General features: G+C 36.3%; 1 protein-coding gene across 5 annotated transcripts in view; it reads right to left on the bottom strand.

Moving 5' to 3' along the window:
- LRRC7 (leucine rich repeat containing 7) overlaps window positions 1–12,167 on the bottom strand; it is a 508,503-nt gene that overhangs the window by 292,693 nt on the left and 203,643 nt on the right. For all 5 annotated transcript variants that reach the window (XM_081818633.1, XM_081818631.1, XM_031041667.2 and 2 more), the window contains exon 3: window positions 2,444–2,646. In XM_081818633.1, coding sequence (XP_081674759.1) covers window positions 2,444–2,646 — 203 coding nt within the window. The remainder of the gene's footprint in view (window positions 1–2,443; window positions 2,647–12,167) is intronic.

Genomic DNA, 12,167 nt, shown 5'->3' with positions numbered 1-12,167 from the left:
CTCCTCACCCTCTCCATATGTACCATCTTAATCTTTGCATCTTTACCTTTTGGTCAAGCCCTCCTGCACCCCCTGCAAGAATGAAACTCTTCTCTACAATGGTATTTGGCTCTTTGGCTCTGATTACACATTATCATGCTTTTGCCTCTAATGCTTCAATTTTCTCTGTGATTAGGTGGTTAGATCATTGAGAGTAAGGATTGAGATTGATTTCTCTTGTACCCACCTAAAGCCTCAAACACTGTGTAGTAATATAGATATTAAATAAATACTTGATTGATAAACCATGTTTTTTACTATTTGTCTTACAGAATCTGTTGCATGGATCTAGAAAAAGACTAAATAACTAGATTGGCTTAGGGCTCTCAAGATTCAACAAATAAAAATACAGTATGTCAAGTTAGATAACTATTTTTTTAGTGTAAATATATCAAATGCAATATTTGGGGCATAATTATACCAAAAATTTTCTGGTTTTTAAAAAAGTTTAAAATTCAAATTTCAATGGATGTCCTTTATTTATCTGGCAATCTTCGATGGAGCTGCTCTAAAAAAATACTTATTTTTCTAAATTAGAGCTAAATGTCACATTTATGAGTCGTTTAAACCTTATACCATTTTGCTAATCAAGTCCTGTAGTACATAAAGTTCTCTGCCTTGTTCTACCTGGCAGTGACAAGAAAGAGTTTGAATAGCCATTATGTGAAAGTCACCATGTGTGTGTACAGGGAGGCAAAGATGAATAAGATGCCATCTCTGCCCTCAAGAAAGTCTTTGGGAGAAACTGCCCATTTCATGCCAACCTTTACTTGATACACATCTGTATGGCAATCCATACAGTTAGAACTTTTTTTTAGGTCTGACCCAGACCTCCTGGCCCCAAATCCAAGACAACACTATATACTTTGGTTGTCAAAAATGAAGTACATTGGTTTTGAAGTACACATTAAATCATTCCTGCCTCTGAAGTATTATATTAATACCATTTATAATCCTAAGTGAAAATAATTATTCATGATTTGGTTTGATCAGCACATTATTCTCAGAATTTGATAATGAAGTGAGTTTTTATTATGGAAGTTTCTTTTCCTGGTTCCTGGGTATTTAATATGCATTTTTTTAGCATAAGCAATGGACATGTATTGCAAGACATTTTTTCCCTCTGAGCCATTGGGTAAATCCTTCACAGGTAAATGCTATGCTGACTACTTAATGTGAGTCACTTATTTAGATGATCATTAATATATAGTGGTTTAGATTTTGAACCTCTTTGTTGTGTGGCCCTGGTCTGTGTTAGCTAATCTTTTATCATCCATTCTTTTCTGCAGTGGAAAACAGGAGACAGAAGGTATTTTCTTTGCATGCACAATGTCATAATGGCAGTGTGTGTTTGCAAAGTTTGATATTAGTTAAATTTTTAGCTATACTATGCTTATACTTATATGCCATATATTCAGTGTTGTCTGTAATAATCAAAGATGCCAAATTCCAGAAATAACAGCATGTTTTTCATACTAGTATTAATTCTGTGTGTGGCGTGTGTGTGTGTATGTGTGTAAAAGTATTTCTTAGACTTAGAACACATAATTCAAGGTTTTAAAACAATGTTTACTTAACGTACAACATAAAAATTTCACTTCTAGAATAGAGTGTCATATCTTCCCTCTCTTTTCCAAACATGATCTCAACCCACCGATATTGATCTTAATCTGTATTTTCATGGAGGCCATTTTAAATTAAAATAAGGCATAATTCAGGGGTGCCTGCGTGACCCAGTGGTTAAGTGTCTGCCTTGGGCTCAGGTCATGATTCCAGGGTCCTGGGATCGAGCCCTGTGTTGGACTCTGCCCTCAGCGGGGAGCCTGCTTCTCCCTCTCCCTCTGCCTCTCCCCCTGCTCGTGCTCTCTCTCACACTCTCTCACTCTCAAATAAATGAAAAATAAAATCTTTAAAAAATAAATAAGGGGCACCTGGGTGGCTCAGTTGTTAGGCGTCTGCCTTCGGCTCAGGTCATGATCCCAGGATCCTAGGATGCAGCCCCTCATCAGGCTCCCTGCTCTGCGGGAAGCCTGCTTCTCCCTCTCCCATTCCCCCCCTGCTTGTGTTCCCTCTCTCACTGTGTCTCTCTCTGTCAAATAAATAAAAAAGAAGAAAAGAAAAGAAAAGAAAAAACCAACTCATTTTTAAAAAAATAAATAAATAAAATGAGGAATAATTCATAAAACGATTTCCATGGAGTTCAATTGGTCATACTCATCACATGAATTTACAAATGAAATGGTATTAAGAGGTACCAACAAGCATATTGGAAAAAGTTACAGCAGTTTGAAAAACTTGCCAGTTATTCAGCGAGAAGGCTATAATCAACATTATCCTTATACCAAGTCTTTGGATGTCACAAAATACTCATTTACGGTGTACATCTCAGGTTGTCAAAGATTACCTTGGGTAGCTCTTCGATTTGATTGGCATCTAGATAAAGCTCCTCTAATGTCCGCTCGAAGTTAAAGACCTCCTTCGGCACCTGCTGAAGACTGCAGTGGGAGTAGTCTAAAACTGAGATGATTTCTTCTTCACCTCGGAAACATCGGCACGGCACCAGTCGGCCGATGATTTTCCGCTTGGTGGTCATCTCCAGGCACTGCACTACAGAAACAGACAGAAAATAACTGCTTAATTGACTGAATTTGGAGGGCACTCCTGCAAGAATAGAGCCATAGAAATTTAACTTCGGTATATATTTTATAATTATGTAATACTTTAAAGTTTATAGAGGACATGCACGTGCATTATATCGCTTAACACTTGAACAGCCTTGCAAAGTATGTGAAATCAGTTTTAGTCCCATTTAACAGATAAAGAAATGGAATTCAGAGAGGTTAGGAGGTTTGCCATCATCACACAGCTTGAGAATGGCAGAATCTCGCGAGAACACAATCATGACTCAGTGCAATGCAGTTACCATGCTTACATTCTCCCTCGACACACAAATTTATAATTTTTTTTTTTAATTTTAGACAAGTTACACTGTGGAACAGAAATATCTGGAATTGGTTAGAAAAAAATACATCTTTTTCTTCCATTTCTGTAAAAATATTCAAATTTCATAAGGTTTATGATGATCTCTTTTTGATCCACAAATTCATTCCATTAATGGACATATGTTTATTGAATAACCACTATGTTCCAGGCACTGATATAGTTAGTGGGATAGAGTGATGAAATTTCACAAAGCTTCTATCCTATTGGAGCTACAGATTAGAGATGGATTGGTTATTTCCTTCAGAATGAGAACCTATCTTTATGAATCTTATGATTTTAATGGGAGAAAGCAACTTATAATCATGGTAGAAATTTCTGTAACAGCTTTCTCTAGGTTAAACTTACCAATTGCCATGAAATCTTGCACAGGCTTGTACCATGTCACTTACAACACTTTATTAAATCTACTGATTTTCATGTTATTCTTCTAGACTATAAGTCTCTTGAGAGTAGGAACCGTGTTTTATTCATTTTGCATTTGTCTTGCTTGACATACAGTAAATATTTAATAACAAATGTAGAATGAACAAATGAATTTGTATGGAACCACAAAAGACCCCAAATAGCCAAAGCAATCTTGAAAAAGAAAAGAAAAGCTGGAGGCATCACAATTCCAGACTTCAAGCTATATTACAAAGCTGGAGTGATCAAGACAATATGGTACTGGCACAAAACAGACACATAGATCAATGGGACAGAATGGAAAACCCAGAAATGGACTTACACTCTATGGTCAACCAATCTTCAACAAAGCAAGAAAGAATATGCAATGGAAAAAAGATGGTCCCTTCAACAAATGGTATTGGGAAAACTGGATGGCTTTGTGCGAAAGAATGAAACTGGACCACTTGCTTAAACCATACACAAAAATATATTCAAGATGGATGAAAGACCTAAGTGTGGAAACCATTAAAATCCCACAGGAGAACACAGGCAGTAACCTCTTTGATGTTGGCGGTAGAAACTTCTTACCAGACATATCTCCAGAGGCAAGGGAAACAAAAGCAAAAATAAACTATTGGGACTTCATCAAAATAAAAAGCTTATGCACAGCAAAGGAAACAATCAACAAAACTAAAAGGTAGCCTACAGAATGGGAGAATATTTGCAAATGACATATATGAAAAAGGGTTAGTACCCAAAATCTATAAAGAACTTATAAAACTCAACACCCAAAAAACAAACAATACAATTAAAAAATAGGCAGAAGACATGAATAGACATTTTTCCAAAGAAGATATATAGATAGCTAACAGGCACATGAAAATATGATCAACATTACTCATCATCAGGGAAATAAAAATCAAAATTACAATGAGATATCACCTCACACCTGTCAGAATGCCTAAAATTAACAACACAGAAAACAACAGGTGTTGAAGAGGATGAGGAGAAAGGGGAACCCTTTTGCACTGTTAGTGGGAATGCAAACTGGTGCAGCCACTCTGGAAAACAGTATGGAGATTCCTCAAAAAAGTTAGAAATAGAACTACCCGACAACCTAGCAACTATACTACTATGTATTTACCCAAAGGATACAAAAATACTAATTTGAAGGGATAAATGCACCCCGATGTTTATAGCAGCAGCACAGCAATAGCCAAATTATGGAATGAGCCCAAATGTCCATTGACTGATGAATGGATAAAGAAAATATGGTGTGTGTATATATACAAGGGAATATTACTCAGCCATCAAAAAGAACGAAATCTTGCCATTTGCAACAACATGGATGGAGCTAGAGACTATTGTGTTAAGTGAAATAAGTCAGTCAGAGAAAGACAAATACCGTATGACTTCACTCATATGTGGAATTTAAGAAACAAAACAAACGAACATGGGGAGAAAAGAGAGAAGCAAACCAAGAAACAGACTCTTAACTATAGAGAACAAACTGAGGGTTGCTGGAGGAGAGGTGGATGGGGAGATGAGTTAAATGGGTGATAGGTATTAAGGAGGGCACTGGTTGTGATGAGCACTAGGTGTCGTATGTAAGTGATGAATCACTAAATTCTACACCTGAAATTAATATTACACTGTACGTTAACTAACTGGAATTTAAATAAAAACTTGAAACTAAAAAAAAAACAAAACAAAAATACAAACAAATAAAAAATGAATTCATGAATGAATAAATGAATATATTTAGGGCTCTCCTCCCTCCCTCCCAATCACCATCAGCTATTGACAATTTGTTGGGAAAACTTCTCATTCTAACTAAAAGGTCACTACCTCTGTGAATGTCTCTCCAAGAAGAATGACTAGAATCTTCCTCTGAGTTCCCAGAGCACTAATCACATTGCTTCCCAATTACATGTTCTATTTTCCCCTAGGTAAGTTCTTTGAAGAAAATATCTTGTTTTATTCATTTTTGAATTCGCAGACACAGTATAGTTTGCCAGCTACTGAGTAGTACTAAATGAGCATTAATTTGAAACATGAACTTTTTTGGTTGATTTATTTGACTTACCAATGTAAGTTTATTACTAGAAAGTGGTGTTAGTTTATAAAAACAACATAGCATTTTGTTTTTTAAATTGCTTAGGTTAAGTCAAATTTGGAGGGAGATGAGTAGAAAATGTTTAAGAGATGTTGGACATTCAGCCCAAGCCTTCCTTATCCTTCTTTTAACTCCCAAAATTAATAAAATGATATTTTGAGGACAGGTTCGTGAGTCATCACTTTTAGGTGGTTATTTGCACTTGGTATTCTGTAGAAGGCCAACCAAAAACATTAAAAAGATGACCTTTCTTCTTCATTACTTTCTATCTCTTGAACTCCTATACTTCACATTTCTAGGAGCCTGAATCACAAGGTTTTGTAACTCTTATTTTACTTGACCTTACTTGAAATCCCTGATTATCGGTTGGTGCCTTCCCAGTCTCTACCTGGGACCTAGCATATATTAGGCAGCCAATAAATGCATCCAGTAAATATCTGACACATATTAAGCACCTAGTAAATGTTTGTGCAAGTTATTACAGTTGTAAAGGTAAGTGATGATGGCTTAGATTATGAGAGTAACAGTAAGGATGAAAAGAAGTGATGGATTGGAAAGATATTTAAGAAGCAGAATCCAATGTGTTGATGATAGATTAAATGAGAGGTGGGAGGGCAGACTGGGGGGGAGAGAGAGGTGTCTTGAAAGCTTCCCAGATTTTTAATTTGAGTCACTAGTAGTCACATCAACCACACAGCTGTAATGTCATGCCCTGTCTGCCTCTCTGACCCACAGATGGATGTACAATCCACTGTTCATGCCTGTGTTGCCCTGTGCCTAGCACTCACCCTATTGTGTTGAGCCATGTGACTATTTCTTCATACCTGTCTGTTGCTGCCACTGTAAATTTTTAAATATAAATTAAGAGGAAAAAGAATATCCAGACTTGCACCTAAACCATTTGGCCAGAGGGTGCACTGTTCACTAAGACTTTTGGAACTCTGTTCACTTAAGACTGCTTTCCCTTTCATTGCCCCAAAATGTAGGCTCCTCTGGTCATCTTTTCTGTCCCTTCTCTCATCCCCACAATGTACTGACGTTTTTTCCTGGCCCAACTTCCCTCTTCTGTACTCCCTCTGAACTCAGAATGTGCCTTATACCATGATCGATAATCCATTAAGCCTTGTCCTCTTCACTGAATGCTCCCTCATAGTCTCAACTAAAACTCGATTGACTTGTAGCCTTCAAAAGTGGAGCATGTTGACATTCTCACCCCTTAAACACTTCAGGGCTGGAAAGTGGAATTGTTATCCCCCTTGCTTTCTAAAAACTATTACTCTTCTCTCCTCCTGTAAAACCCCTCTTCCTTTGATGGTCTCATTATCTAGTAGTAACATCATACTCTCTCATGCCATTCATTTACCATCTCTTGAACACTCCTCTGCATCCATTAATAACTTTGGTATCTCATTTCTGGACTGTCTCAATCATAACTCCTTCTAATCCTGATTTAGGCTCCCTACATTAGTAACTTTCAATTTTGAGCTTTTCTTCATCCTAAATTTTTTAAATAACTTGATTATAATGCTACTCCTTAATTTTTCAATTACAGGTTTCTAACATGTAGTGTGGTGGTTTAACTTCCTGATAACAAATTCCAACACACTTCTAACCAAGCAAAAATATAGAGAGAGCAATTTTGTTTTAAATTAGTAGTATTTATTTTAACTATATGCTACTGTAATTCAATCACATTTTATTTCTTGTGCATTTTTTTGTTTCTTTAAGAATTTCCTTATTTTTTTCTTTGCTTTATTTTTCTAGGTACCTTTCATTAATTCAATTCTATATCTCCTCTTGGTATAGTCAAGTGAGTATAATCTGTCATTTTCCCCCTGGAATAATCCTTCAGGAACACCGTATTTTCTTGTTCCTCTCTGGAATGTCTGTTTTTCTAGATCTGATATATATCTGTTATCCTAAAATTTCCCTTCACTATTATTCTGTGAATTTTCTATTTCTTTCTTGTATTACATCTTCTATTTTCTGAATCCCATGTCTTTTTCTTTCTGGACTTATTGGAATACAATATCCAAGGTGGAATGTAACATCTAGTAATTTACTGAGAAAGGATGAGTCTCCGAAGATGGTTTCATTTCACCCACAAACAAGTGAAAGTTTGACTGGACATATATTTCCGGGTCAGAAATAATTTTCCTTCATAAATTTGGAGACATTTTTAGTTTATTATTTTCTAGCTTTTAAAGTTGTTGCCAGGAAATCCATTTCCATTACTATTCAAAATTCCGTGATTTTCCCTTCCACCAGAACATCTTAGAATTTTTATGTTTTTATGTTGTCTTCAGTCTTTTGAAATTTCAGGTAATGTGCTTTGATGTGTTTTTTAATCCATTGTACTGGGTACTTGACGGACTTTTCCACTTTGGAAGCACTTACCTTTTAATTTTGTTAAATTTTCTGTCATGATTTAATTGTTAATTTTCTCCTCTTCATTGTTTTTATTTTCTCTTTTTCTGCAATCTTGATTAGTTGGATGTAGGACCTATCTCCTACTTTCATCCTGTAATTCAATTATTTTTTTTCTTTTGTAATTTCTGTGTCTTTGTCTTGTTATTCTATTTTCTCAAGTTGAGATTTTCTCAACTTGATCTTCTAAATCCATCTGCTGTATTATCTTTTATCCAGGGCATATTTTTACTGTCAAGAGTTATTTGTTGCTTCCTGAATGCTATTTTTACATAGTATCCTGTTTGTATTTGAGGGTGCCATATCATTTTCATTTCTCTCAGAAGATATTAACTATAGGCTTTTTGTCTTTGTCCCCCTGTTCCTTGCATTATTTCTGAGTTCTATTTTCTGTGTTTCTTTTGATCTTTATCTTTCATAATAGGGGTTTTCCACAAATATCTGGTGATCCCTGACTGTCCTTCAGAATTGAAGAGTGAAGCTCTAAGATGGTAATTGAAAGTTTTATATGCATGATAGGTTTTGTGGCAGGATGGTCTGGCAGCAAGCCAAAGAACATCCTGGTTTTCTTCCTGGGGCATAGCTATGCAGCCTTATATAGAGAGTATGTCAGTTAATTTTCCTGTTTTTAGTACTAAGTACCTTCAGTTTCTTGCCTGGTACCTGTTGTCTCCCAGATTGTAAGGAGGTCTATGCAGTAATCAATTTTCATACCCTTTCATGGGTACTTTAGATTGTAGCTAACAGTGTATTTTGAATGTAGATGATATTAACTACATCTTCCTTCTCTTTCATCTCAAAATTTGTTGAATTTTCTTATTTTCTGATGCCTTCTCTTCTATGTTCTCTGTCCATATGATTATATATATTTTATTTTTATTTATTTACTTTTAAAGACTTATTTATGTGAGAGAGAGGGAGAGAGAGTACACCAGGAAGAACAGAGGAAGAGAAAGAGAAGTAGATTCCACTAAGTGCAGAGCCCAACACAGGGCTCGATCTCATGACCCTGAGATCATGACCTGAGCTGAAATCAAGAGCTGGATGCTTTTATCCACTGAGTCACGCAGGTGCCCTGAGTATATGTATTTTAAAGTTCCTTTTAGTCTAGTAGAATAATCTGTGTTGTAAGAATAGATATATAAGGAAGGTGAGAGAGTAACTTCCACATTTAAAATAAAGTTCTCTTTTAATCCTTTTCACACTTTTCCTTTCTTCTTACTTAACCTATTAGGAGCATTGGGCAGAGAACTACATCCTTCTTCTGGAAATGCTCTCTTTCTTTGGCTCCCCTGACATGATTCTCTTCTGACATTTATTCTTCCACTTTGGTTCTTCCATTTCAGTCTTTTTTTTTTTTTTTAAAGATTTTTTATTTATTTGACAGAGAGAGACACAGCGAAAGAGGGAACACAGGCAGGGGGAGTGGGAGAGGGAGAGGCAGGCTACCCGCGGAGCAGGGAGCCCGATGTGGGACTCGATCCCAGGACCCTGGGATCATGACCTGAGCCGAAGGCAGACGCTTAACGAATGAGCTACCCAGGCACCCCCATTTCAGTCTTTTGAGAAGGTGCCATCTTCTCTACCAAACACTGAGATTTATAATATTAGATATGCTCCTCTTCCCTCCCCCTGCCCCAGGCTTGTTGCCTTTCTAACTACACACTCTCTTCCTTTACAATCTTCATTCAGCCGACTTCATTTAACTTTGATAATAGGTGGTTGTAAAATTTCTTTTATCTCTACTCAGATTTATTTCTCTCATCATTTCCACTTTATGTTTTAAGGGCATCTCAAACATAACATGTTCAAAATTAATGTGATGCTCTTGAAAGGTACAGAGCACATCATCATGGTCAAGAGCTTGGACTCTGGCTGTGTGAGTTGGCACATTATTTTATACCTATGTTTAGTCATCTGCCAAATAACAGAGTACATACAAAGCACTGTATGTAGAATCGTGACTTCAGGTTTTAAGCGTTCACTAAGGGTTAGCAATTACTGTTCTGCCCAAACCTCGTCCTCTTCCTGTGTTCTCAATCTCAGTGAACAGCAATACCATTCACCCAGTTTCTCAAGATAGAAACCTTGGCATTGTTCTTGACTTCTCTAGTTCCCACACTCCACATCCCTCACAATCACCAAGTATTAACGATTAAATAGCTTGAATATTTCCTCAATCAAGCCTGTTTTTCTTCAAGTGCCCAGCAACCTAGCTCAAACTATTAACTCTTGCATTTATACTTGTCTATTGTTCTTCCACCACAGTACAGCTGGAGTGACCTTATAAAACACAAATATGTCACCTTCTTGCTGCAAATACTTCAGTGACTCCTCTCTGCCCTTTAGGCAAAGTCCAAAAGTTTTGCGTGGCCTGCCTAGTATAAGATAGTCCTGTGGTCTGACTCCCACCTTTCACACTTACATCCAGCCCCTTTTGCAGCCTGGCCAGGTAGGTACCACTCCTGATTGCTTTCTGTGCTCTTTGCATTCATGATTTCCTTTGCATTCCTAAGACTAAATTTTCTTTTTCTACTACGGCCCTCAGAAATAGGGCTGCCTCTATATAGGACAATTTCCCTCGCCTTTTAAAAAATTACATTAAGGGAAAATAGCCTCTCTCTACTCAACAAAGCAGGCTGTGATTCTTGAGGATATGTTCCAACTATATGCTGCAATTCCCTTTGATTACATTTCAATAACATATTCAATATCAATCTTGTTCACTAGATTAAAAGGTCTGTGAAGACAGGGACCATGGCTAGCCTGCACAACAGTGTATATTTCCAGCCACTTGCCTAGTATCTGGTTTAGTGTACTTTAAAAATATTAACTATTAATGAACATAGGATCTAAACATGATTATAATGACTTCTGTTTGTACAGATTTTTTAAAATTTCAAACCAATTTACAATCTATCACCTTGCTTTTATGACAAGAAATAAGTATTCATATGTTGTTTTCCATATTTTAATAGTAAACTAAAGTTTAGTGAGTCTGTGATATATATATAAGCTCACATACAGAATAATTAGTAGACCTGAAATTGGATCTCATATCCTTTTACTCCAAAGCCATTGATTTTTTTTTTTTACTTTAGCAGACTCTGTATTACATTAACAGCCATGTATATAGGTTAGCATATGAGAATTTACAAAGACATGAATTTACCAGCAGTTCTATCACACACACACACACACACACACACAGACATGCACACATGCACATATTTGACAGTGATTTACACATAAAATATTTCATAGGTACAAATTGGAATGAAGAGTAGCAGTTAGGGAAATATCTAGGAATCAGTCAATTAAAAAAAAAGACTTTTTTGAATATCAAAGGGATGGAAATGTAGTAAGGTAAAATGGAGAAAGTGTTTTAGGAAGAGCACAAAACACAAGAACGCACATATAGGTTACATGAAGCAAGTATTTGCTTTTCTTTGAAACATGACCAATGCCCAGGATACCACAGAGGGCATGTAGCTTCACATCCAGTGTTTGGACTTTGACTCAGAAGCAAACTGACTGCCTGTGTTAACACGGATCCTTAGCACACTTCCAAAAAAGTAATTCTTAGATTTTCAGTTTTCAAAGGGATTTAAAAGGCAAGAGGAAAATAGGTAAACAAGTATTTATCTCTTTCTGTTAAAGCCCTACCAGTAAATTCTTTGAAATATAAGATAAGAGAATCCTTTTCTACATTCTCAGGGCACTGCATGGATTCTCTTCTCTCCTGAATCATATATATTTAACCTAAATTGAATTGCTAAAGAGGATTTTTCTTTTTCTGTACCATTGTGTGCAGTCAATAGCTTCCCTTTCAACACTGTCCCAGAGCCAAATGCAATTTTACAGTAGGGCTTGCTAACCTGGACTAACCTAGGTGAAGTAACAAAAAGATTCATCTTGCTATATTCTTCAAATCCTTCTCTATTGATTAAATGAAAGATAATTTCAACCACTTGAAAATTATGCCTGCAGTAGTTGACTCAAACAATAAGAATATGTGTATCAAAACACCTTAATTTCAATACCACTGTGTTCCCTAGGATTTTAGACCCATGTTTGTCCATGTTATCCTTACCTAATATTCCATACCTGGAAAGATAAAAGGACAAAAGAAAGTCCAATCTTTCCAATATTTGTGATAAATACTCTGGCTGTCCTCATTAGTTGGCACAGTCTTACA

Source organism: Leptonychotes weddellii, chromosome 4 (assembly GCF_054177405.1).
Source record: "Leptonychotes weddellii isolate Sample4059 chromosome 4, ASM5417740v2, whole genome shotgun sequence".
Lineage (NCBI taxonomy): Eukaryota > Metazoa > Chordata > Mammalia > Carnivora > Phocidae > Leptonychotes > Leptonychotes weddellii.
Note: the sequence above shows the minus strand (reverse complement) of the source record. Positions and strands in the feature narration are given on the sequence as shown.